General features: G+C 39.6%; 1 protein-coding gene across 2 annotated transcripts in view; it reads left to right on the top strand.

The window, feature by feature from the left end:
- The first annotated feature begins 1,093 nt into the window (after positions 1 to 1,093).
- rps6ka2 (ribosomal protein S6 kinase, polypeptide 2) overlaps positions 1,094 to 26,825 on the top strand; it is a 53,841-nt gene continuing 28,109 nt past the window's right edge. The window contains exons 1-5 of one of the 2 annotated variants that reach the window (XM_062995037.1): positions 1,094 to 1,192; positions 11,751 to 11,867; positions 13,076 to 13,157; positions 16,980 to 17,060; positions 17,529 to 17,608. In XM_062995037.1, coding sequence (XP_062851107.1) covers positions 1,094 to 1,192; positions 11,751 to 11,867; positions 13,076 to 13,157; positions 16,980 to 17,060; positions 17,529 to 17,608 — 459 coding nt within the window. Of the gene's footprint in view, positions 1,193 to 11,750; positions 11,868 to 13,075; positions 13,158 to 16,979; positions 17,061 to 17,528; positions 17,609 to 26,825 lie in introns of those variants that run through there. The other variant, XM_062995038.1, reaches the window with a different exon arrangement.

Raw genomic sequence — 26,825 nt, 5'->3', positions numbered from 1 at the left:
GGTGATAACTGAGGCAGAAAATTGCCTTATATTTGTTTACATTTACGTATCCAAAGCAACTTACAGTACTATGACAGTATATTGTCTAAGCAATTGAGGGTTAAGGGCCTTGCTCAAGGGCCCAACAGCAGCAACCTGGCAGTGGTGGGGCTTGAACCAGCGACCCTCTGATCACTGGTTCAGTACCTTAACCACTAGGCTACAACTGCAAACTACAATTGGTTGGCTGTAATATGACCATTCAAAGAAATTAATGGATTATCAATAACAGTTTTTTTTTCTTTTTTTTAACCAAATAATTCTCTAAACTATTAAAAATTCACTACCAAGAGACATTGTGGATTGGTTGTCTGTAGAGATTTAAAGTCTGGAGAACAAAGGCTTAGCTTATAAGTTCATGACCAAACTTATTTTGAAATGTATAATATATTTACAGTCTATTCCTTCTCAAACATTTGTTTCTGTTCTATTTTTTACTTTTATGTCTTAGAATTATATGTAAGAGTTTAAGTTTAATATGTGCATTGATCTACTGATTTGTTCAGCTATTTACTATTCCTTTTGCAAATTATTTTGCAATGTACGGTCGTCAGATGAGAAAACGTTTTATTATATATTTATATAAAAGTTTTTTTTAGTCAATATTGCAATCTTGGTGCAAAAGCCTCTCCGTACCAAATCGGCTCTTAACGCTGAAGTGCCGACTCAAAGAGTCGACTCGTTTGGGACAGCGCTAGATTGGAAGCGCGATGTGATTGGCTGCTGAAGAGAGCGGCGCATAAAGGGAGCGAGCTAAAGGTGTTCAGCAGATCGGCAGGGCTGAACAGGTCAAGCTGATAGTCTGCTGCACGCTGCACAGCATGAGAGATAAACTGCGCTAATATCAGGTCTTTGTCTCCTCGCCATGCAGTAACAGAACCAGCCGAGCCAGCTACCAACCGGCGTGGTGGAAACGGACAGCTTTAACGCGCAGTGCCATGCGTTACTCCCTGTCATGGATTAGCGCAAAGGGGAAGCCACGGTAAATCCCTGCTGTGATCCGGATTAAAGTGCAGGACGAAGCTGAATTGGACTCGGTAACCGAATCGGGACGATGGAGGCGAACATGCGCAAATTCACAGTGCGAAGGTGGTTCTCGGTGTACCTGCGCAGGAAGTCGCGCTCGAAGAGCTCCAGTCTGTGCAAACTAGAGGTGAGCGCGTCCGAATATTCTCGTTTATTAAACGTTATGCACGGTGTAGGGTGGGAGTCAGGTTGCAGCATAAGTAGCTGTTCTCTGTTGCTATGTGAAAGTTGTCCTGGTGCAGATTTTTGGGGAGACTGGGGTAGTAGCTGATGTAAGACTTGCTGAAGCGCATTGCGTGTGGAACTGGTCAGCATCTCTACACTCAGCGCATACTGGGCGCATCCAAACGTTTTTGCCCCCCTCCTTAAAAATACCATAATTTGCTTTACCACATCCCCTTACAAAAGAAATGAGTAAACTTATTGTTTTGTTATACAGTAGTTTCATTGTTGAGCTATTGGTATACAATATAATAATAATGATAATATTGTTTGATTATTAGGATTTTAACGTCATGTTTTACACTTTGGTTACATTCATAACAGTTACTCATTACACAAGGTTCATCAGTTCACACAAGGTTATATCAAACACAGTCATGGACAATTTTGTATTTCCAATTCACCTCATTTGCATGTCTTTGGACTGTGTGAGGAAACTGGAGCACCGGGAGTAAACCCACGCAGACACGGGGAGAACATGCAAACTCCACACAGAAAGGACCCGGACCACCTCATCTGGGGCTCGAACCCAGGACCTTTTTGCTGTGAGGCGACAGTGCTACCCACTGAGAATTTTAGCAATTGAGGGTTAAGGGCCTTGCTCAGGGGCCCAACAGTGGCAACTTGGTAGTGGTGAGGCTTGAACCGGCAACCTTTTGATTACTAGTCCAGTACCTTAACCACTGAGCTATCACTGCCCTAATGATAATACTTAGATGGCTTTTGTATGTATTCTGAAGAATACATTTTACATAAAACATATTACATAATATCTTATTGCCATTATTATTGGATAATAATAATAACAATGGCAATAAAACACATTAATAATAATGTGTAGAGTTTGCATGTTCTCCCTGTGTCTGCACGGGTTTCCTCCGGGTGCTCCAGTTTCCTCCGGGTGCTCCAGTTTCCTCCCGGTCCAAAGACATGCAAGTGAGGTGAACTGGAGACACAAAATTGTCCATGACTGTGTTCGATATAACCTTGTGTGAACTGATGAACCTTGTGTAACGAGTAACTACCGTTTCTGTCATGAATGTCACCAAAGTGTAAATCATGTGTAAATCAAGTGTAAATCATGATGTTAAAATCCTAATAAATAAATAAACAAATGATCATAATTGGAATAACTTTTTATTTCATTAATTTTCATCAACCACTTTAACCAGGTCAGGGTTGTGCCAGGACCGGTTTCACTGGAAAACATTGGTTTTCAAGACAATAAAACCCAAGACAGGGTGCCCAACCACTGCATGGCTCAAACCAGTCACACCCCTCCCTCCTTAGATGTAGCCAATCACGTCTGTGTAGACGCCTGGCCAGCAGATAGCACATCCGAGATTTAAACCCTGATCCCAATGGTAGTAGGCATGCAAATTTGTCCTCTCTGCCATTAGAGCCTCATTATAATAATTCCAATGCTATTTGGACAGTGGTAGCCTAAAGGGTAGACCTTTCGGCTATCAATCAGAAGATTGTCGGTTCTAATCCAGACTCTGCTATGCAGCCACTGTTGGGCCCTTGAGCAAGGTCTTTAACCATGTCTGCTCCAGGAGCGCCATACAATTGCTGATCCTGCAGTGTGACCCCAGCTTCCAAACAAGCTGGGATATGTGGAAAATGGAATGTTGTTAACCTGTACATGTGTGTCTGTATATATGACAAATAATAGCATTTTTCTTCTATTACACTTGGCCTCAGTGCCTAGCTTTGGTCACAGTTGTTGAGGCATTTGGCATGTTACCATGTGGGTTAATCATCAGGTTTTCCTCCCAAAAACATGTCTGTAGGTGGATTGGCTACTCTAAATTGCTCCCAGGGTGTGGGTAAGTTGTTGTTCATATTTATAGTAATAAATGAATAAATAGATTTACATTTTCAGCATTTAGCAGACGCTTTTATCCAAAGCGACTTACACAATGAGCAATTGAGGGTTAAGGGCCTTGCTCAGGGACCCAACAGTGGCAACTTTGTGGTGGCGGGGCTTGAACCGGCAACCTTCTGTTTACTAGTCCAGTACCTTAACCACTGAGCTATCACTGGCCAAAATAGATCCTGGTAAAGTTGTGCAAAGGGATATTGGGTTTTAGCTGCATGTATATGCTCTTTATAGGCTAAAACATATCTATCTGTACTGTGAGCAGCACAGTGGTGCAGTATCTAGTGTGGAACCTGCACAGCAACATGGTTCCTGAAGACCTGGGGATTCTGACCCTTTTCTCTCATTACTGTATGAGGAGTTTCACACTTTCCTTGTTAAAAAGGGTTGTTTCAGGGAACTCCAGCTTTCATGCTATTAGGTTGATTGACACATTGACAACAATTGAAGGTGTGAGTGTGTGGTGGGTTCATGCCTTGTCAAGAATGGATTAGAGAGAATGAAAAGTGAATTTAATAAAAGTATTTAAATATTCACAGAAAGAACAGTTAGGACATAAACTTCTGCTAAATGTGCCATAAATGTAAATTAATGAAGGAGCAAAAATTCCAGCAGCCACATTTGAAAATCTTGTTGAAAGCCTTCCCTGAAATGTCAAGGTTGTTATTGCTGCAGAGGAGTGCCAACACCAGCCCTGTGTTAATACCAATTCTTTGAAATGTAATGTCCAACAAGCTTATTGTCAGGTGTCCACATAATTTTGCAATATCATGTAACAGCTTTGAAAAATGGTTATTTAATGTTTAGACTAAATTTTGACGTTAAAAAAAGAAGCGGGCTAAAACGACATCAGACATATGTTGTGGTGGGGTTTGGGATTAAAAAGGTGACTTCAGGTGAGACATCTGTCATTTGGAGATTTTAATCTGGCAACCCAAATTAGAATGCAGAATGCATTAATGTAGAAGATTAATGCATTTCATGATGGCTTGGTTAATTGTTGAATTTGTGTTTCTCCATACCACAGTCATCAAAACAAATCATTATGGTCTTTCCTTTGTCCACAGAGGTATGCACCTGTTGAAAGGAAAATAATCGTCTCAAAATTGTTGGCAAGAAGTTAAAAGGATACATGATTTGAATTTTTCCCTTTATATGTGTGTTTTGGGTTGGGGGACTAGAGATACCTCTAACTTCCATGGAACTTATTTAGAAGGGGTGTCCACATATGTATATTTATTTCTTCAACAATTGTTCTGATCAGCACTGTGCTGGCGCAAAATGGGAACAGATTGCCAGTCTATTGCAGGACATTACATACTCGGACCCAGGTAAAGTTTAGACTGTCCAAATGGGCAATAACATACCCAGGGATCACTTAGAAAACATGACTAATTCTTTACAGGCAATGACCAAAGGTGAGTATTGAACCAAGGTGTTTGACATTATCCTTGTGTTATTAAAAGAATCTTGAATGACTAGCAGTATGTACGATTGTATGCAGGTATTAGGTGGCACAGTGGCTATAGCACTGTCGCCTCACAGCAAGAAGGTCCTGGGATCGATCCCCAGGTGGGGCGATCTGGGTCCTTTCTATGTGGAGTTAGCATGCGTGGGTTTCCTCCGAGAGCTCAGGTTTCCTTCCACAGTCCAAAGACATGCAAGTGAGGTGAATTAAAGATCCACAATTGTCCATGACTGTGTTTGACATTAAAAACTGATGAATCTTGTGTAACCAGTAACTACCGTTTCTGTCTTGAATGTAACCAAAGTGTGTAAAACATGACGTTGAAATCCTAAAAAATAAATAAGTATGCAGGTATTATAATCCTGAAATTTAAGAACATTATCTGAAAAGACTATATGGTACACCTTGTTCTGTCTAGTTAGCACATATTAGGTTCTAGGTCATTACACCTAGTTTTCCAGTAGATTATTTTATTTACCCAATCAGACCCACTCATATCCCTTCCTCCACGCTTAACAGTTGGCTGGTCTGCTATTGCCAATCTTTAGTTTGGATTCCTCCAAACAGAAATCTGACCAAATATTTTAATTGCATAGAGGTTCAAGTTTTCTGTTCTTTGCACAAAATTTGTAGACAGCCTTTAAAATTAAGCCTTGCCAGCTTCACAAAGCAGGGTTTTATTTATTTTTTATCTTTCTTTCTTAGTCTGGCTGATGGATTTATTTTTTTGCCTTTATTTGTGGCTTTTAAGCATGTCAGGTGGCGCAGCCATAAAACACACTAGCCCACTACCGTCTGTTGGGGGTTGGGGTGTAAATGGTTGAAGCCCTGCACTGGATTGGCACCCAGTGTTTTCTGGTGGAAACACACGAACATCACGTTTAAAACCACAAGCATTAATTTGCCCCTCTTTTGCTGCCATACCAGCCTTAATTCCTTCTCAGGATGTCTTTTATTAGATTTTTAAATTGCATTTACAGAAGTTAGCAGGTGCATTTATCAGACTGACTTAAAATTGTAATGAATACAATCTAAGCAGTTAAGTGTTTAGGGTCTTGCTAAAAGACCCAACAGTGGTCACTTGGCTTGAGTCAGATAGTCCAGTACTTTTACAGCTGAGCTAAAACTGCCCTCATGAGAGCATTCATTTTCTGCCAAGCTTAACAGTTGGCAAAACTGCATTTGGACAGATTGTTTTCCAAGCATCTGCCAAAACCAGATTTATCATTTATATAATGAGGTGTGATTTAACACCCTAAAAATACATTTCCACTGCCTCAGATTTTGTTGCTGTGCTTATTAATTGCTGTAAGAATTTTTGTAATATCAAGTTGAGTTTATTTCCATGTTTGTGTTATGAAATACTATTAAATTCGTATTTTTAATATCTAAACCTTAAATTAATTCCACGTTCATGGAAGGTGGCATAAGCTTTAGCTGTGTGTACATTGGCACGGTAACTAGGTTGGGTACTTGGGACCTGAGGGTCCTGACCCTTGGCTTGAGTTTTTCTCATTCAAGTGGGTTGTTGTTGGGTCCTTAGGTGTGAGTGTGTCTTGCCCTGTGATGGATTAGTGCCCAGTCAAGGATTTCATTCAGTTTTTTTTTTTTTTTTACCACTGCTTTATACTGGTCACGGTTGCAGGTGGTCCAGTTTATTCCCCGCAAAGCAGCAAAACAACATTTCATCAACCGCTTTGCACACACACCCCATCATCATCCAATAATGTCTGTGTAGGCACCTGACTGGCTGATAGCACATGCCTGAGATTCGAACCCAGCTCTCAACGGTGCACCACATGAGCGCATTACCAGTCCAGGATGGGTTAGTTAAAATAATTGATTTACAGTTTCTTTAATGAAAATATATTTACCAATTCTCATATGCTTTTATTTACAGCTTCCAAATTTGTCACATTAGTTTAATTGGGTCAGGTGGGTGACACGGTGGTTTGGTGAATCCCCCGTGTCTGGGCGGGTTTCATCCTGGAGCTCCTGTTTCCTCCCACAATCCAAAGATATCGAGTGAGGTGAATTGGAGATACAAAATTGTCCACGACTGTGTTTAACATTAAAAATTTGAACTGATTAATCTTGTGTAACCAGTAACTACCGTTCCTGTCATGAATGTAACCGAAGTTTGTTAAAGATGACGTTAAAAAATCCTAATAAATAAAATTTAAAAATTGGGTCAGGTACCTCCACTATGGATTACACAAATATTAAATCCATGTTCCAGGTCAGTAAAATATAATGTTTATTAAATGGACACCACTTGAACACTGGTGTCTTTAGAAACAGTAAATGAAGAGTGAATGGGCGCTTAGCATTATGATAGTCCTTGTAGATTGCTTTCAAACTGCAACACACATTCATCTCCATTCTTTTCATTTTGCTGAACAATCAAAATGTCTAAAATGATTAGTCTTGGAATAGCTGTCTTTAAATATTAAAAGTTAAGCCAGCACAGTTCTTGTGTACCTGTTTCATTAACACAGGTCAGCTGATGAAATGTGACATTAGGTATGACGGTGCCATAACACTGCAGACTTCATATTGTTAAATAAATAGCATTTTACGGGTAGCATGATTGCTCGATTGGTAGCACTGTTGCCTCACAGCAAGATGGTACTGGGTTCGATTCATAGGTGGAGCGGTCTGGGTCCTTTCTGTGTAACGTTTGCATGTTCTCCTTGTGTCTGCGTGGGTTTCCTTTGGGAGCTCCGGTTTCCTCCCACAGTCCAAAGACGTGCAATTTAGGTGAATTGGAGATTGACAATTTGTGTTTGACATTAAAGACTTGAACTGATGAATCTTTGTAACGAGTAGCTACCTGTGCACAAAGCAACGTATTAAAAGTTATGAAGAAAAGCTTGGTTTAAGGAAACTCCAGTGGCCTGCACAGATCCTTGACCTCAGCCCCACTGAACAGATTTGGAATGAACTGGAACATCAATGATGCTTTTCAAAGCTGCTTTTCAATGCTCTTTTGACCAAAAGGGCACAAATTCCCACTTCAAAGTTCAAAGCAGGTTTCTCAGAAGAGTGGCTGTTCTAGCTGTTGTTATAGCATTTGTTTTTGAAATGGGATGTCCAACAAGTTCATAGTCTGGTGTCCAAATTCTTTTGGCCATATAGTGTACATTTTTACAGCAGATTAAGATTATATTAGATGTTTAATTATGAATTCATCTGACTCTTAACATCACAGAGGGAATTGTGGACTTGAGAAATAAAACATCAATATTGAAATGCTTGGAGTTTGGTGATTTGTGTAGATCATTATTTTATGTACATTGTTTGTTTTAAGCACTTTTTTTTATTATTGCTATGTAGTTGCAAAGTGTCTACATCGTTCCAGAATTCCTGTTGCATCTTTGTCTCCTGCCTCTGTTACTTTCAAACATTAGCACATTAGTTCAGTTGTTGGCTTTATTTATTAATCAGTGTAATCAGTGGATAGGGTGTCTCTAACCGGCCCGCGTAAGGTTAGTGATAAATAGAAGTAAGACGTAAATAAGTGTACATCATACATGCAATACAATAGCATTGGTTTTATTTTGAAGGGATTGTTATTTTTCCCAGTTTACCTAAATGTGTAATGTGTTGGCGAATAGAACTGTGTGTGACTGATACAAAATGTAACATTTTTTTAACCAGACATGGACGTCTAAGTATTTGTTTACATAAGTCAGATGTAAATCTGTTTAGTTTGGTGCGACCAGATCGCTGTGTTTAAGTATTATAACTTAAATCACCATTAACGGTACTAAACACAGAAACACAAGAACTTGTACGATGCTGAGCCCTCACATCTGAACTGCAAAAGCAACAAGGATTTTTTTTTTCACATCCAGGACTGGAGCAGTCATGACCAGCTTTGTGATATCCAAAAAGAATATCCAACAAGAACAATAGACTGAAAACAGCAAATGAGGTCATTAGACTGCAAACTAAATAGCAATAGCACTTTGTGTAAAGTTTAAACCTGTACATTTTAAAAACCAGGTTTTTAAATTTAAAATCTACACATTTTGTTAAACTGTTTTTTGTTGATTAAATAGTTACATTTTGCAGATGTAGTGTAATGATGCAGATGTTTTTACTGCCTAATTGTAATATCTATTCTTCCAGTTACAGCTTATCATAAACATACAAATTATTGCTCTTTATAAAAAGATAAAATTAATATTGAGCAGAATTAGGATCAACTTATTGGTCCGGCCCTCCACAACAGTCCCCGTTTCTCATGTGGCCCCTTGCAAAATTTAATTGCCCGCCCTCCGTTATAATCAGTTTAATTTAGCTGCTTACACAGTTATGAAAACAAAGTGAGTGTGAGATTGCAGTTTGATTCAGCCAAAGGAAGCTGTGAAGTGCTTTAGTTAAGTAAAATGATTTATAAATTCTTAAGTGTATACAGAAAGAGAATGTATCCCCTGGGGATGAGGAGGGACACTAATGTATTTTATTAATACATCTGTTCAGGTGTGACTAAAACATCCTGAAACTTGTACTGTTCATGTAAAAAGTTTTCATACACTTTTAATTAATGTGAGTCAGTGAAGCTTTGTATATCTGCTTCAAACACATTCACCTATTCTGACGAGAGTCGGCGTTCCTGCCCACACTTTTACACCTCTGTGAGCATCTTTGCAAACCACCTCCACAGTTAATGGCTAGAAAAGTTTGTACTTTTCCATTTTTTTTAAACATTGTCTTTCTACATTGCCACCTATCAAGTTATCCTAGGGATTCAGATGGAAGGTTCAACCAGCTTCAGACTATGTACAGCTGCAGTGTAGTACCTCAATTTGGAGCTTTGTTTCCCAGAGTGTGGATTGTATTGTTCTGGCACAGACTGACTCATTCTGGCATGGAAAACCTAGTTGCTTAGATCTGTGCCAGTACTGCAACATTCATTTAGAATGTAATTTTCTTCATTAACTTTTGAGTTTGAAGCACAAAGACCAATTTATAATATTTATAATAATTTCCTACACCTTAATTCTTTGTTTGCATCCCTCATCTTCCATTTTTGTCATTTTTCAATTGACTGTTCCTCTGGTGACCCTTACTTGACCCTAGCTAAACATATTCTTTTTACCAACCATCAGCAGATTGTTAAAGAAAGCCTTTAACACTATAAAGGATCATACCCTCTGTATTCCCCCACTGCTCACCACAGTTTTTTGTAAATTTCATTATTACAATATAATTTTGTAAATTATTGTGTAGATATAAAAAAAACTATAGAATTTGATGCCTGCAACATATTAAAAAAAAAGTTGGGACAGAGGCAAGTAACTTTGTTCTGGAATGTTCCTCACTAAGCATCAAGATTGAGTATAAAATGAGAAGTTCTTAGTCTTTGCAAGCTAGAATAAGTCAAGGATCACTTTTTCACCTTATCTCAGCACAAAATTGCAAAGAATTTAGGTCTTTTACCATCTACAGTGCATAATATTATGAAAAGATACAGGGAGTCTGTGGAAACTTGGGGTGGAAATATGTGGTGGAATGGCTTGGCAGTACTTTGGAAAATCATTGTCACTTCATACAGTCCACCACTGCATTAAGAGATGCAACCTGAAAGTGTATTATGCAAAGAGGAAGGATGTAAATTTTATGCAGCAACACTGGCAAGTTCTTTGGGCCTAAAGTCATCTGAGATGGACCAAAAGACAGTGGAAATGTGTTTTGTGGTCAGACAAGTCCACGTTTCAGCTTGATTTTTTTTTAAATTTATTTTATTTTTATTTTTTTTTGCGTAGCTAATTAGTCTTCCATTGCTGGGGATCCCGATTATGTCTGAGGAGGGTATTTTCACCTACTCCATACTCCCTCCAAAGCGTGTGCAGTACCTCAACCCCTTTTTATTTATACCTTGGTGGATGTGCATATGAGGCCATATATTGCGCACGGAGAGCCACGCACTAATCTCCATGCTCCTCCACTTCTGTACAGATGCCTTGGGCTACTAAGCAGGGTCCTTACACAGCATTTGAAGACCATACCCACTTATTAGTCTGGTCTTTCCCACTAAGAAAACAATTTTGTTTGCTGCAGGCACTGCCAATTATGCCTGCTAGAGGGCACCCAGACGACCGGTAGCAAAGCTGAGATTCGAACCTGGGAAGTTCAGAATCCCAGTGCTGGTGCACTAGCAATATCCCTCACCTTGTTGTGTGTGGTTTTTTTTTTTTTTTTTTTTGGGGGGGGAGAAATGGACTTTGGATTCTTTATACCAAAGAGGAAAAGATCATTCAGACTTTGAAGTGCAAAACCAGCATCTGTGATGGCATGAGTGGTGCAGCATTGCCCACATTATGATTGATCTGCATAGTGTATATGTCAAGGTACCATTGATGGGGAGGTTTATATTGGTATTTTGTCTTTTCCCAAGAACAAAGTATCCCCTTAAATTTGAGTGAATAGTGACCATTGCCATGATTAGGATGAAGTATAAATAATAAATAATATAATTAATAAATAATATGTAATGTTTTTAATGCAGTGTCTTTCCAATTAATTAAAAACCTTGAGTGTTTTTCATCCATAAGTATATGTACAAGGTTATGTAGGCCCTGCAGTATGTTAGAGGTTGAACCCTCCCCTTCCTTCACAGGGCAGGATAAAGGTAATCTGCACTGTTTTGCCAAAATATGATGTGTGGATGAACAGCTGCTTATGCTGCCAGTTACACAACCTTTTTAAAATTTCTTTGATGCAGACTTTGATCCCCAAGCAAGGGCATTCAGGGATTCTTCAGCACAATATCTGCTGTTATTGTCCTCATTTTTGTTATTTGGATTGTTTGTTGAACTTATATAGAGAAGTTTATAATCTTGTCTACATTCACTCTCCCATACTATGATGCACATCACTGCTAAAGTACATGTTCACATACTGGTGACCCTCATCTATTAAACACATTTTTTTTGTATTTATAGATATGCTTCGGTTATGATTCACAGTGTCTGTTTACTCCAACCTCCATTAGCTGTGATAAAAGCTGCTGAAATCTGTCTCATACACCCGTGAGAAACAAACACTCCTGGCATTAACCTGTAATCACGTGGCTTCTCTTTCTACCATCTGTTGTCTTTGCAGGATGATGGCATCCTAAAAGAGATTGATATAAGCAACCATGTGAAGGAAGGCTTTGAGAAAGCTGATCCCTCCCAGTTTGAGCTGCTAAAAGTACTGGGACAGGGCTCCTACGGAAAGGTGAGAATTTAGGTCTGCATTTTTCCCACTCGGAACCTTTGCTTTGTCAACATGTACTTTTTCAGTTTCGTCTTAAGTTTAGCAATTTATAAGTATTTGATTTTTATTGTTTACTATTTGGCAATTGTTTAATTGTACAAGCAAGTACAAGGGTACCTTGAAACTCAACATCCGCTGGTTCTGGGAGTGGCGTTGAGTTCAAAAGATGCTGAGTTTCAAGGTATGTTTTCCTATTAGGATATATGGGAAACATTCTAATGCTTTCTTGTGGAACTGCATATATTTTAGGCTAATGTTAAATAATGGGGTTGTTTTTGACACACACTGAAAATAACACAAATATAATATAAAAAATACAATTGAAAACAGTTAAAAATCATTTAAAAAATACAATAAACCTTACCTTCACTTTACCTTTACTTCTTTGTTGTTTCCTTATGCTTCTTAACTGTGGATATACTTGATCTTGGAATACTGTATTCCTTAGCGAGTTTAGTAAGGTTGTAAGGTTCAGGTGAGAAGTAACAAAACCGTTTTTGCCTTGGCTGTGCCATTGTTTCCTATAGAGTATGACTGTGCACAAAGCTTAATGTTACATAGTGTACTAAAACAACTAGCAAGGAATTTCATTAGTAAAAAGAACTTATGAGCAGTAATAAGATAAGCGTTTTAGACTCGGAAAAGCTGATTCCTACAATTTCACAGAACCCCAAGCTAAAACACAAGTTTAAAAGTCAAACGGTGAGGAAAATCCAGCTGAACACGGATACATGTGGATGCCTTTAGAGTGATTAGTTATTCCACACAAATGCAGATGTTTTTGATGTTTTATTGCACCGCTCAAGCCAAGTGCTGAGCAAAGCAGCAGTCACACACATGTCAAGTTTAAGGTAAACATTGAGTTTAAGGGTAGAAATTTCTCGACTAAGGGAGTTGAGTTTTAAAGATTTCGAGTTTAGGGAAGGACGAGTTAGAAGGTACCACTGTAATATTTCTCCATTTATTCTAAGTCTCCATTTATTTTGTACAATTGTAGCTTAAACCTGGTTTTTAAACACTCCATTGCTGCTTAGGCAGTGTGATTTGGGTCTTTAGGCTTAAAATTTCTACCTAGCTTAGTGTGTATGTGCGTCTGCCCTGCGATGGACTGGCACCCCATCCAGGGTGATGCTGTGTTTTCTTTTTTTTTCTTTTTTTTTCCCTCACAGGTATTTCTGGTGAGAAAAATCAAAGGTTCGGACACTGGGCAACTTTATGCCATGAAGGTTTTAAAAAAGGCAACCCTGAAAGGTAAAGCCATTTTTCCTGTTGTGCACAGTTTACATTTATGGCATTTAGCAGACACTTTTATTCAACGCTTTTATCCAAAGCAACTTACAGTACTGTGACAGTATATTATCCAAGCAATTGAAGGTTAAGGGTCTTGCTCAAGGGCCCAACAGAGGCAACCTGGCAGTGGTGGGGCTTGAACCAGCGACCTTTCGATTACTAGTCCAGTAACTTAACCGCTAGGCTACAACTGCCCCAGTTATTCATAATTACAATAATTACTAAAATTCGTTTGGAGAAAATAATCCCCAGTACATGTATACGTAATATTTCTTTACCGTGGGTGTGTATCAGACTCTCCTGCTTCAAAATATGTACTTGGCAATATTTGTAGCACATGTTTGCGCATGACTTGAGCACTGCTGGTGTGCTGGTGCTATTCAAGATCCTCTTTTTAAATCTGCTAGCAGGAGCTAATAAAATTCCCAAGCAGATCTGAGTACAGTACAGATTTTTCTGCAAGCAAGTGAAATGTCTCTGGACCACCCCTGCTTTGGCCAAAAATCTGAGTGTGCAACATTGTTTCATTATTTCAACATGTTTAAATTAATTTAAAGTAATTACTTAATGCACAGTTTGCATAATGGCTGCAATTACTTTGTTGAGAATGCATTTCTTAACATTTTGTTTGTACATGGTCACAGTTGGTCCTGGAACCACACAGACACTGGGCTAAAGGCAAAAATACACCCTGGATATACAAGTTCTCTGAAAGACCAAACACTGCTTTACATCTATCTACAGTATGGTTGTATGCAAAAGTTTAGGCATGCTGGTCAGGTTGCAAATTTTGTGGGAAAAAGGTTCATATATACAAAATGTGAATTACTTTCTTTGTTTTTAGATAGTGTAAGAAAAATGAGAGTATACACTGATCAGTCATAACTTTAAAACCACTTCCTTGTTTCTACACTTACTGTCCATTTTTTTCAGCTCCACTGACCATATAGAAGCACTTTAGTTCTACAATTACTGACTGTAGTCCATCTGTTACTCTGCATGCTTTGTGAGCCCCCTTTCATGCTGTTCCTCAATGGTCAGGACCCCCACAGGACCACCATAGAGCAGGTATTATTTAGGTGGTGGGTCATTCTCAACATTGCAGTGACACTGACATGGTGGTGGTGTGTTAGTGTGTGTTGTGCTGGTATGAGTGGATCAGACACAGCAGCGCTGCTGGTGTTTTTAAATACCATGTCCACTCACTGTCCACTCTATTAGACACTCCTACCTAGTTGGACCACCTTGTAGACGTAAAGTCAGAGACGATCGCTCATCTATTGCTGCTGTTTGAGTTAGTCATCTTCTAGACCTTCATCAGGGGTCACAGGACGCTGCCCACGGGGTGCTGTTGGCTGGATATATTTTTGGTTGGTGGACTATTCTCAGTCCAGCAGTGGCAGGGAGGTGTTTAAAAACTCCATCAGCACTGCTGTGTTTTATCCAAACACCTCACTGTCTGTGCTGGACTGAGAATAGTCCACCAACCAAAAATTGTCTCTGACTTTACATCTACAAGGTGGACCAACTAGGTAGGAGTGTCTAATAGAGTGGACAGTGAGTGGACACGGTATTTAAAAACTCCATCAGCACTGCTGTGTCTGATCCACACATACCAGCACAACACACACTAACACACCACCACCATGTCATTGTCTCTGCAGTGCTGAGAATCATCCACCACCTAAATAATACCTACTCTGTGGTGGTCCTGTGGGGGTCCTGACCATTGAAGAATGGGGTGAAAGCAGGTTAAAAAGGTATGCAGAGTAACAGATGGATTAAAGTCAGTAATTGTAGAACTACAAAATGCTTCTATATGGTAAGCGGAGCTGATAAAATGGACAGTGAGTGTAGAAACAAGGAGGTGGATTCAATGTTATGGCTGATCGGTGTATTAGAAAGAACCCCCAAAGGCATCCTTGCAGACAATGAATATTGTAAGGTTTAAACATGGGTTTTCAAGACCCAGGAGCTGCCCGGCACCCACCCTGCCTGCTTGTAGTCTCCAATTATCAATAATATTAAAAGAATCGTTTTCAGATTTAAATGAATCCATTTTAGAAGAGAGAAAACACAAAACCTAGTAAAATGACAAGAGAATTAACATTATAAGTAGTTATTGTAGAATTCATGTTCTGCTTCCACCCCCACTCAATGAAATGTGGTTGCCTGTGGTGTTATTTATAGTTCAGTCTCGTAACACACCCACTGACCACACATGCAGTCGATTAGAATGCTTAACAAAGTACTATGAGTTTCTGGTCCTGACGTGTTATAATATATGCTAATTAATGCTTTATCAAAAAACAAATTGAATTTCTAATGAGATTTCCAAAAAGAATGCCTTTTTAGTCTTATTTCCTGTATGAAATAGCCCATTTGCTTCATGTAACCATGGTTACATTCTGAAGTCTTTTTAACTTATTTTCAGCTGTGGCTGAGTCCTGGTTCTTATCATAAGTGGTGATTACCACCACCACTGATTCCAACACCACATAGTAAAGAACAGCACTCATTTTACACTCTTTTATGCAAACTAGCAACAACTAACTGCACATCATGCATGTCTTCTGTTTGTAAAAGAAACCAGATAGTTTGGTTCCTCTAGAAAACAAAGCAGAATTTTCTCCTATTGGTCAGTTAGCAGTGTGCTAAATAGATCAGATCACTTTTTTTGTTATATTTTAAAGTGAATATGTTATTGTTGTTGTTGTTGACTCCCTCTGATACTATAGATATTTGTTGCTGTGATATCATGAAGACACAATTGGTTCTGCTCTCTGGCTATAGACACTTTGACCAAAAAATGGCAAATGCAATCCTTCCAGCCCAATTACCGGCTTATTGGGGCTCGGGCAACTCAACACTTTTGTAAAATGTTTTGTATACTTAACATTTGAAAAGATATTGCTTGCTTTGTAATGTGTTTGAAGGTTTTGGCAGCCTGTTTGAAAGATAGCTACCTTATATTGGCAGAAAAGAGACTGTTTGGCAAATTTGCCACCCACTTTCACAGCTAATAGCCAGTAAAGCTGTGTAAAGCATTAGTGTGGGCTGCTCTGCTGAAGCAGGATGAGTGCATAGATGAATGTGTTAAGGCAGATATACACTGTCGTAAAGTGCACACTGCCTTACACCAAAAATACACCACCGATGATGCCAAAGCCTCTGTTTTTGAAAAAAGTGCATTCGAGATGCAGCAATAGTGTAGCAAAGAGTAGCAAAGCTTCACTCCAGGTAGCAAGGGGGTTAGCTTCATTACTTTTTCAAAGTCAGCTCTATTCCTGCTGGATATGATGGGAATCTGTGGTGGCTGCACTCGCAGTGTCCAGAACTCACTCAAAGACTTTACATGATATGAGTGTATAAGGTGCAGCAGTGTTGTTGGAAATTACTTCAGCACTTTAATTTATACTTACTAGTCCTATATTAAGAACCCACACCATTTTGGCACTCATTTTTTGTACGTACATCTTGAAGGGCACCTGTTTAGTGGTGGTCCTAAAGGGGTCCATTTTAATTAAAAATGGTAGGTGAGGAATAAAAAAATAATAAGTGAATGTACATACTAGATAAATATACCTCTCAGAGAGTGTAAACGTGCTCTGTGAGTGTACATTGCCCTGCAATGGACTGTTACCTTGTTCTGCTTTGTACCCTGTGTTTAGCACATGGAAATGTTTGTTGTGTCATTCAGACACAATTGCTTAGCATTATGGGTTATGGGTTGGTGTAGAATCTGTCTTCTTTATTGCTCTTTTTCTCCTTTTTCCATACAAGTGCGGGACAGGGTGCGATCCAAAATGGAGAGGGACATCCTTGCTGAAGTGAATCATCCTTTCATAGTCAAACTTCACTATGGTAAGCAATGTAATATAAGTGGGGGGTCTTAACCTTTGGGTTGGGACCAACATGTTCTTCTTATTATTTTTTTTAATTAGCATTAGTTTTCTCAAATGTTTTAGCATGCCATCTTTTATTTAGCTTGGGTTATTTATTAAGTTTTCCTTGATAGAATATTCTATGAAAAATGGCCCTGAGAAAGAAATGGGGGTTACGTTAGGGCCACAAACATTTTAGACTGTTAAGATCCGGTTATCGGCCAAAAAGGGTTGAGAACCCCAGCATATAATCAAGTTTAGGGTTTTCATTTTGCCACTGTGCTGAGAAATCTGCCTTTGTAAAAGATTATTTTACCATCACACCCAAACACACTATTAGTTATGAGTAATGCTGATGAATAGCTCACATGTAGCCACTAGGATTGCTGTGTAAATGTGACTATGTTGCAAAAAGGAATGCTGTATTTTTGTTTCTTTTTGCCTACAGCATTTCAGACAGAGGGAAAACTATATCTCATTCTTGACTTCTTACGAGGTGGTGATCTCTTCACCCGACTCTCTAAAGAGGTGAGTTTTTCTAGGGCAGTTTTTGCATGCCATATTAAGTTAATGTTAACTAAAGTTTAAGTTACTGAGGCTTTTTAACAAACCTTAGCACAGACAAGACTTGACAAAAAACAAACAGACGCAAGTACAAATGACTGGTCAGGTAAACACAATAAGAAAACAACCAACTAGCTAAACAGGGGTGGGGACTTCACAGCTTGAATGAAAACAGACTCATTTGGTCCAGGCTGCGCTTTAGAATGACACTGGGTTTGGCTTTAGGGTAAAAGAAAGGCATGGTGGGGTTGTCCAACAGAGGGTCTGTGGAGATTAGTGTTAATGGTGTTGGTATGGAAAATGCAGGGGCTTTGGGTGCACCCTCAAAACAAAGTCATTAGAGAGTCTGCAGAGGCAGGTAATTGTTCTGTTACCAGCCCAAGGCTTCAAATGGGCATCAACAAAGCTGTTTGCATATCTCGTAAGTTATCTAAACACTTTTTAAATTTGAAGGATTTGGAAAGGTGCTTACCAGGTGGTTGGTAAGGCCAGTGTAAGTGCCAGGTAACCTGAACACAGGTGGCTTGTTAATACAAGAAAACAACGGTTGTTCAGCTAGGCCAGCTCGGGGGCGGACAAACCCAGATGATGCAGGGTCAGCAAAGTCAGCACAAGGTTTACTGACAGTGAAGTGACAAGCTCGGCAAAGACTGGTGTGTCACTGTTCTCTGCACAGACTGTTGGTTTGGCAGGATTATTAATGATGCCTGTGGCTTGGACCACAGTCAGAATGTAGTCCTCTGTGAAGGGTAGGCAGCATAACGCCATCCGCAGCATGCTAAGGATTAATGTTTGTCATGCACCTCAGCAGCAATATGTAGTTCTTTTAACATTTGGGCTGGACTACCTTCTCTGCACATTTCAGTCGAATAGCTTTTGCTGTATGTGTCGATTTAGAGCGAGGGTTTCAAGCATGGTACACATCACAAACATAAGCACAAGCCATTCTTGAATTGTTCTTGTTCTGTTAAGGATAAAAACACAATCTTTTATACATGTGGGAAATAGGCTATGCAGACTTTTAGCACTGAAATTTGGGTAACCAATTCAGGTTCTAGAGACGAAACCTAGACAAAAACATTCTAGCCAGTTGTAAGCTGTGATGGAAGACTGGGGAGCCTCAGTCTTTAATATTATTCCCACATGTTTGCTAATTAGGCTACAAGCACAAGTTTGTGATGTTTATGGTCTCTAATATGACAACTCCTGTCCCAAAGTGCATAGACTAAGAAGTTTAAAATTTTCTGACTGCAATTAATTACCAGTCAGATCATTTAGTAGGGTGTACAATATCCATCTGCCATCCATATCAACACCATGTATGAAGATTCTTTCCCTAATGAAGATTCATTCAGACAATGCTTGATAATTAAAACATTTTTGGCATCTGTCTCAGATCAATTTAGCTTTCACAGTGTAATTAGCACCATAGTGCTTAACTATAATTCTCTTTAATAGACTCTTTAATTTGTCTACTCTGCTGGATTCAATACGAAAACACTATTCTGGGTTGAGAGCACCCTGTCATTTAGCTAACTAGGGAGATTGTGTGAAAATATACATTAATGATTAATGAGCATATAAGTGAGTATTAATCTCAGCAACAATCATAGATTTGTGTGTTGGCATTGCAAAATGCAGTGTCAATAATATTTATTAAAACAGAGCGAATGTTTACCAGACCTTGTATATAAAAAAAGTGAGTTAGCATGAAAGTGACACCATGGTATGATTGATGCACAGTTCTCTGTGAAGTGGTTTCCTGGAAATTGCTAATATTTACAGTAGTTTAAAACTGCTAAATTTTATCCAGTTTGTTGTTTAGAGAACACAGGGACCTTGAATGCATTCATACAATCATGAAGTATGATTAAGCGAAGGGATGTAATCACAACAATAGGTTTGGCCTAGGTCTGTGTTTTTCCTGCATTGTTTTTAGAGGAATTTGACTCACTGGCTTAAAATAGTTTAAACATTATAGTGTGGTCAGACACACAAGACACAGTTGGCTGTGTCTGATAAAGAGGTGTTTGAAAGTGTTTCCTCTCATTGCCACTGCTTGAGGAATTGCACAAGTAGTTGAGGAATCGCATAAGGTTTTTGTGAGAATCCACTGCTGGCTGGTGTAAAGAAGTAGCCAGCAACTTCACATACAGTGCCTTGCAAAAGTATTCGGCCCCCTTGAACTTTTCAACCTTTTGCCACATTTCAGGCTTCAAACATAACGATATGAAATTGTAATTTTTTGTAAAGAATCAACAACAAGTGGGACACAATCGTGAAGTGGAACGAAATTTATTGGATATTTTAAACTTTTTTTAGAAATAAAATCTAAAAAGTGGGGCGTGCAATATTATTCGGCCCCTTTACTTTCAGTGCAGCAAACTCACTCCAGAAGTTCAGTGAGGATCTCTGAATGATCCAATGTTGACCTAAATGACTGATGGTGATAAATAGAATCCACCTGTGTGTAATCAAGTCTCCGTATAAATGCACCTGCTCTGTGATAGTCTCAGAGTTCTGTTTAAAGCGCAGAGAGCATCATGAAGACCAAGGAACACACCAGGCAGGTCCGAGATACTGTTGTGGAGAAGTTTAAAGCCGGATTTGGATACAAAAAGATTTCCCAAGCTTTAAACATCTCAAGGAGCACTGTGCAAGCGATCATATTGAAATGGAAGGAGTATCAGACCACTGCAAATCTACCAAGACCCGGCCATCCCTCTAAACTTTCAGCTCAAACAAGGAGAAGACTGATCAGAGATGCAGCCAAGAGGCCCATGATCACTCTGAATGAACTGCAGAGATCTACAGCTGAGGTGGGAGACTCTGTCCATAGGACACAATCAGTCGTACACTGCACAAATCTGGCCTTTATGGAAGAGTGGCAAGAAGAAAGCCATTTCTCAAAGATATCCATAAAAAGTCACCTGGGAGACACACCAAACATGTGGAAGAAGGTGCTCTGGTCAGATGAAACCAAAATCGAACTTTTTGGCCACAATGCAAAACGTTATGTTTGGCGTAAAAGCAACACAGCTCATCACCCTGAACACACCATCCCCACTGTCAAACATGGTGGTGGCAGCATCATGGTTTGGGCCTGCTTTTCTTCAGCAGGGACAGGGAAGATGGTTAAAATTGATGGGAAGATGGATGGAGCCAAATACAGGACCATTCTGGAAGAAAACCTGTTGCAGTCTGCAAAAGACCTGAGACTGGGACGGAGATTTATCTTCCAACAAGACAATGATCCAAAACATAAAGCAAAATCTACAATGGAATGGTTCACAAATAAACGTATCCAGGTGTTAGAATGGCCAAGTCAAAGTCCAGACCTGAATCCCATCGAGAATCTGTGGAAAGAGCTGAAAACTGCTGTTCACAAACGCTCTCCATCCAACCTCACAGAGCTCGAGCTGTTTTGCAAGGAAGAATGGGCAAAAATTTCTGTCTCTCGATGTGCAAAACTGATAGAGACATACCCCAAGCGACTTGCAGCTGTAATCGCAGCAAAAGGTGGCGCTACAAAGTATTAACGCAAGGGGGCCGAATAATATTGCACGCCCCACTTTTCAGTTTTTTATTTCTAAAAAAAGTTTAAAATATCCAATAAATTTCGTTCCTCTTTACGATTGTGTCCCACTTGTTGTTGATTCTTCACAAAAAATTACAATTTCATATCGTTATGTTTGAAGCCTGAAATGTGGCAAAAGGTTGAAAAGTTCAAGGGGGGCAAATACTTTTGCAAGGCACTGTATGTAGAAGGGGGGATTGGCACTTGACTGTGGCTGTCCTTAACCAGCGTCGGGTGCAAGTGGCAGAAGAATTGGGGTACAGATTTGGCAATGACTAGATAGGGAGAAAAGGGGGGTGAAAGAAGAGGGTTGATAAAATTATTTTGTTTTATGATTTTTCTTCCAATGTATTTGAGTTAGATGTTAAAGTTAGAAGAACAAAATACTAAAATCATATCTTTAACCATATTCCTCTGTCTTAAATGTCACTACAGACTACAGTGAATTTGATCTTAAAAGTATTATTAAGTAACTTCTTTTAATTAGATACCTTTAACCATCATGAACAGTTGGAGTGGGTTGCACTTGTGCCAGTACATGAGCGAGTTGTTGGGATCAGTGATACCTAATGATTACAAAGAACACTTATTGTGAACTACTTCCATAGTCCTGTTGGGTGACTTTAACATACATCTCGACGTTAACTCTTCCCCCGCTGCAGACTTTTTGTCACTGTTGAATTGTTTTGATCTCCAGCAGTATGTAACTTTTCCAACACATAAACAAGGCCACATTTTAGATCTCATATGTGCAACTGGCAATGTTGTCAGTAATGTGTCTGGTCATATTACTGGTGTCTCTGACCATCTTTTTATTACTTTCTGTCTCTCTCTTCCTATTACCAAATCCTCTCTGAAGACATTAATTTCCTATCGAAATTATTCTGCTATCAGTCCTCAATCCCTCATGGCTACTCTGGAACACTCAAACTTTACCAGTATTACTTCTGTATGCTTACTGGTGGAGGCTGTCTCACTTTACCATCAATCGATCGCATCTGCCATTGAGGTCCTAGCTCCGGTGAAAACCAGGTATGTTCCACGGTCCCACTCCTCTCCCTGGTTCTCCCCGGAACTACGTGTATTAAAAACTACTGGTAGACGGTTAGAGCGTCTATACAGGAAAACCAGGTCATCCGTGCATTCCATTGCTTTTTCTGCTCACCTAGACAAATATAAAGCGGCACTTAATGCTGCTCGAACTACTTACCTTACTGATAAATTTAAGATAGCAGGACAAGACCCCTCTCACTTATTTTCTACTGTCAAGAGGCTACTGCATCCCCCATCTGACTCTTCTCCCGCTTCACGGGAGCTTTGTAATTCTTTTTTGACATTTTTTGAGGATAAGGTCTCTACTATTTATAAGACTTTATCAAATTCTACAAATCAAACTCCGTTTACTGTTCCTTCACTCTCTTCTCCTAGTTCTCTGTCATCTTTCACTGCTGTCGATTCTTCTGCTATTTTAAAGATCTTGGCCGCTTCAAAGCCCACTACCTCATTTCTTGACCCCGCTCCTACTTATCTTCTGAAATCCTGTGACTCGCTCTTAGCTGCTCCTATCTGTCATCTTGTCAATCTCTCACTCTCTTCTGGTTCTGTCCCTTCTGATCTTAAAACTGCCGCTGTCACTCCCATCCTAAAGAAACCGGGTCTGGACAGATCTGTGTTAAACAACTTCAGACCAATCTCGAATCCTCCATTCCTTTCTAAGGTTCTCGAAAAAGTCGTAGCTTCTCAGTTTCTTGACTTTATGAGCACAAATAATCTGTTTGAAACTTTCCAGTCAGGTTTTCGTTCCCAACACAGTTCTGAGACTGCTCTACTCTATGTGCTGAACGATCTAATACGTTCCTCGGACTCTGGTTTTGTCTCGTCTCTTCTTCTTCTAGATCTCTCTGCTGCCTTCGATACGGTTAACCACAACATCCTTCTGTCTCGTCTGTCTGATATTGGGATTTCTGGCATTGTACTCTCCTGGTTCAAATCCTATCTATCTGACAGGCATTTTTTCATTCGCTTGGGTAATCATGTTTCCGACACTGCTTTGGTGAAACAAGGGGTACCGCAAGGCTCTGTACTGGGGCCTCTTCTTTTCATTATTTATATCATTCCACTTGGTTCCATCATACGCAGACATGGTCTTAACTTTCACTGCTACGCAGACGATACCCAACTCTACCTTGCCTTCAAACCATCCATCTCTTTTCCTCCCGCCTCGCTCACCTTGTGTATCCAGGAACTTCAATCCTGGCTGCATTCAAATTTCTTGCTGCTTAATCCCCTTAAGACTGAGCTTCTTTACGTGGGCACTAAAACTTCACTTTCCTCTTTCACAAACTCTCCCCTCCTCATTGGGAATGTTTCCATCACACCTTCCAGCTGTGTACGCAATCTTGGTGTTCTGTTTGACCCTCTGCTTTCATTCGGTCCTCATGTGAAATCACTATCCAAATCAGCCTTCCTTCAGCTTCGCAATATTACTCGTCTCCGTCCATATCTTTCATTTGAGGTGGCGGAAACACTGATACACGCTTTTGTCACCAGCCGTTTGGACTACTGCAATTCCTTATTGCACGGACTTCCCGCCAAAACCCTCCGTCCCCTGCAAACCATACAAAATGCAGCTGCTCGGGTCCTGACATTTACCCGAAAGTTTGACCACATCACCCCTGTTTTGGAAGAACTACATTGGCTGCCAATTTCCATGCGCATTAAATATAAAATTCTGGTCATGACTTTTAAAGCACTTCATGGTCTCGCTCCCGCCTATTTTACTAAACTCCTCACACGCCACACACCATCACGCAGACTAAGGTCATCAGACAAAAATCAGCTCTCTGTTCCTAGATTTAGGATGTCCACTATGGGTGGCAGGTCCTTCAGCGTTGCCGCCCCAACACTCTGGAACTCTCTGCCCTCGACTCTTCGCTCTATTTCTTCTCTTTCTGCTTTCAAGGTGTCTCTAAAAACTCATCTCTTCTCACAACATTTTCATTCTACTTCTTGAACTTATATCTCTAACCTATCCTTACACACTGTTGAATTGTTTTTGTTTTGTTTTGCGTGTTGTCGTTTGTTTTCACTTTTTATACTGTACAGCGACCTTGAGCTTGGTGAAAGGCGCTATATAAGTTGAACTTATTATTATTATTATTATTATTAACAATGTACACAGATCAAGACTGATAAGAAGAACTTGTTTCCCTGGTGATAGGAGCTGCAAATCATTTGAAAACACAATGTTAAGGGGTTTAGAACATGAATAGTGTTGCTATTCTTACCTTGAGTTAATTAATTGTGCAGATCCAATGCTGAGTATCTGTACACTGTACATGGGTGAAAGAAAATCTTGCAGTGGTGGCTTAACAGTTAAAGACTAGACTAGTAATTATTGGTTACAAATGGTCAGGAATGGGTGACATTAGAAAAAACTTACATGTATATACCGTCATTAAAGTGATTATATGTTTGACTTTGCATGTTTCAGTCATTGAGCCAGTTTGTAGATATTATTATTTTTTTTTTTTTGTAAATGACCAGTTAAAGGTGCAGGTGCCCAAGCCATGATGTACCCACATATCTGCCATTTTTCTTTTGTTCAGTATGCTACTTCTGTCTACTTTTGTCTACTTCTACCTCCTTCTGGCAATGACACAGTGATTTAAATAAACCTACCTCCTCCTGGAGGAAATTGACGCTAAATGAGGCGCAGAGACTGCCTTGTAAAGTCACAGTCAGTCATCTGCATCCTCATGCTATATGGCAGGTGGGCTCATTACTGTCCATATAGGTTTGATATTTATGGTAACTTAATACATCTGCCTTATCATTTTTTTTAATTTGCATTTTTGACATATCAATAACTTAATATGTTGTTCTTTTTTTTTTATAATATTCTGAATATAAATGTGTTTTAGTTAGGGCTGTCAAACGATAAAAAATTTTTAGCGCGATTAATCTCAGAATTTCATATAGTTAATCGCGATTAATCGCATTAAAAAAAAAATCTGTGTAAATGTTATAGAAAACAAGGATTTTTATGTGAAATGTTACAATTAAAATGGTGAACACATTTTATGCTAAATGTACTGATGTTAAAAACTGCTGGGACAAGAGAAAACTGTAAGGGAGTTTTATTCACTCACATACTAGGCAGTAAATGTCAGATTGTAGGTTAGAATTTCTCCATCAGCAAACATTGTAGATCAGCGGTGCTTTAGGTGGGATAAGGCGTAGTTATTGTAACAGACTTTTCTGTGGTTGTATTGTGACAATGGTTTGATGGCCGTTTCTACACGAAGTGAGTGTGTTTTGACCCTTTGGGGCTTCCATAGTGCATGGACTAACGTGCTTGACTCAGCTTTCCGGTATTTGGTACCTTAACAGAATAAGTTAATAAAAGTGTTCTGCTCCCGACAACTTGTGAATATAGCGTGTATTTATTTCTTTATAAGTGCATCACTACAACGCTCGGTTACATTATGTTAACAAACCGCAAATGAAAAACAATGGCAAGTCCGACATTAAAACGTTTGTTTTAACATAATGTTAACATAATGTAACCGAGTGTTGTAGTTCTACCAGTCAAGTCTCAACATTAACTAGAATTTGCGTTAACGGCACTTATTTTTAATCGCGTTAAATTGAAATCGCGTTAATGCGTTATCGCGTTAACTTCGACAGCCCTAGTTTCAGTATATTTGAAATAAAACCAGTTACAGTGGTAGCCTAGTGGGTAGAGCTTTGGGCTATCAGTCGCTATGTGTGAACTATCCAACAACTCGACCCAACCGGCTCGCGACCGGATTGAGTTTTCTAGCACGTAGAAAACTCGATCCGGTCGCCGAGCGGTCGGTGAGCCGGTCGGGTCGAGTTGTTGGATAGTTCACACTTAGCGACTGAGAGCCGAGTTTTGATCGCCGAGTGAACGCTGAGTTGCTCCCGACCCGGAAAATCAATCGCCGATCAGTCGCCGAGCGAAAATCAGGGCAAAAATCGTGTAGTGTGAACTAGGCATCAGATATCTGATCTCAGATGGGCAACTGGGAATGAGTGACATGTCGAACAGCCAATGAGAACACAGGATACGGTGTGAGGGGAAATGCAGAAGAGGATATAGTTTATATCAGGATACACCGGCACACACACGTAGTATTTCTGATTTGATCGTCCTCTACAAAACATAACACCCACGCTGCATTACAAAATTATTAATTAACATCCACTTTACTGCAGAACAAGCCATATACTGTTTGTGTTGCCAAATCCACTCAGATTCTTTTATTTTTCCTCTTTGATTTTACGCTGCACATCAGACCACAAACACTTTGATCACTCGCTACTTGTTGACGTGCATTTTTGGACGTGGTGTCATTAAAACCCTCGTCACTTCTCACGTGTGTTTTTGTTTAAAAGAAGAAGAAAAGGAGACCAGAGAAGCTCACCTGCGATTCCAGTTGGTGATGGATCGTGTAGTGTGAAACCCCCTATCGCCGATCAGTCGTGTAGTGTGAAATATACACCGACTGAAAGACTCCCGGGTGCAAGAGATTCAGTCGTGTAGTGTGAACTGTACAGCGACCTGACGACTTGGAAAGT

This window comes from Trichomycterus rosablanca, chromosome 5 (genome assembly GCF_030014385.1).
Source record: "Trichomycterus rosablanca isolate fTriRos1 chromosome 5, fTriRos1.hap1, whole genome shotgun sequence".
Classification (NCBI taxonomy): Eukaryota; Metazoa; Chordata; class Actinopteri; order Siluriformes; family Trichomycteridae; genus Trichomycterus; species Trichomycterus rosablanca.
Note: the sequence above shows the minus strand (reverse complement) of the source record. Positions and strands in the feature narration are given on the sequence as shown.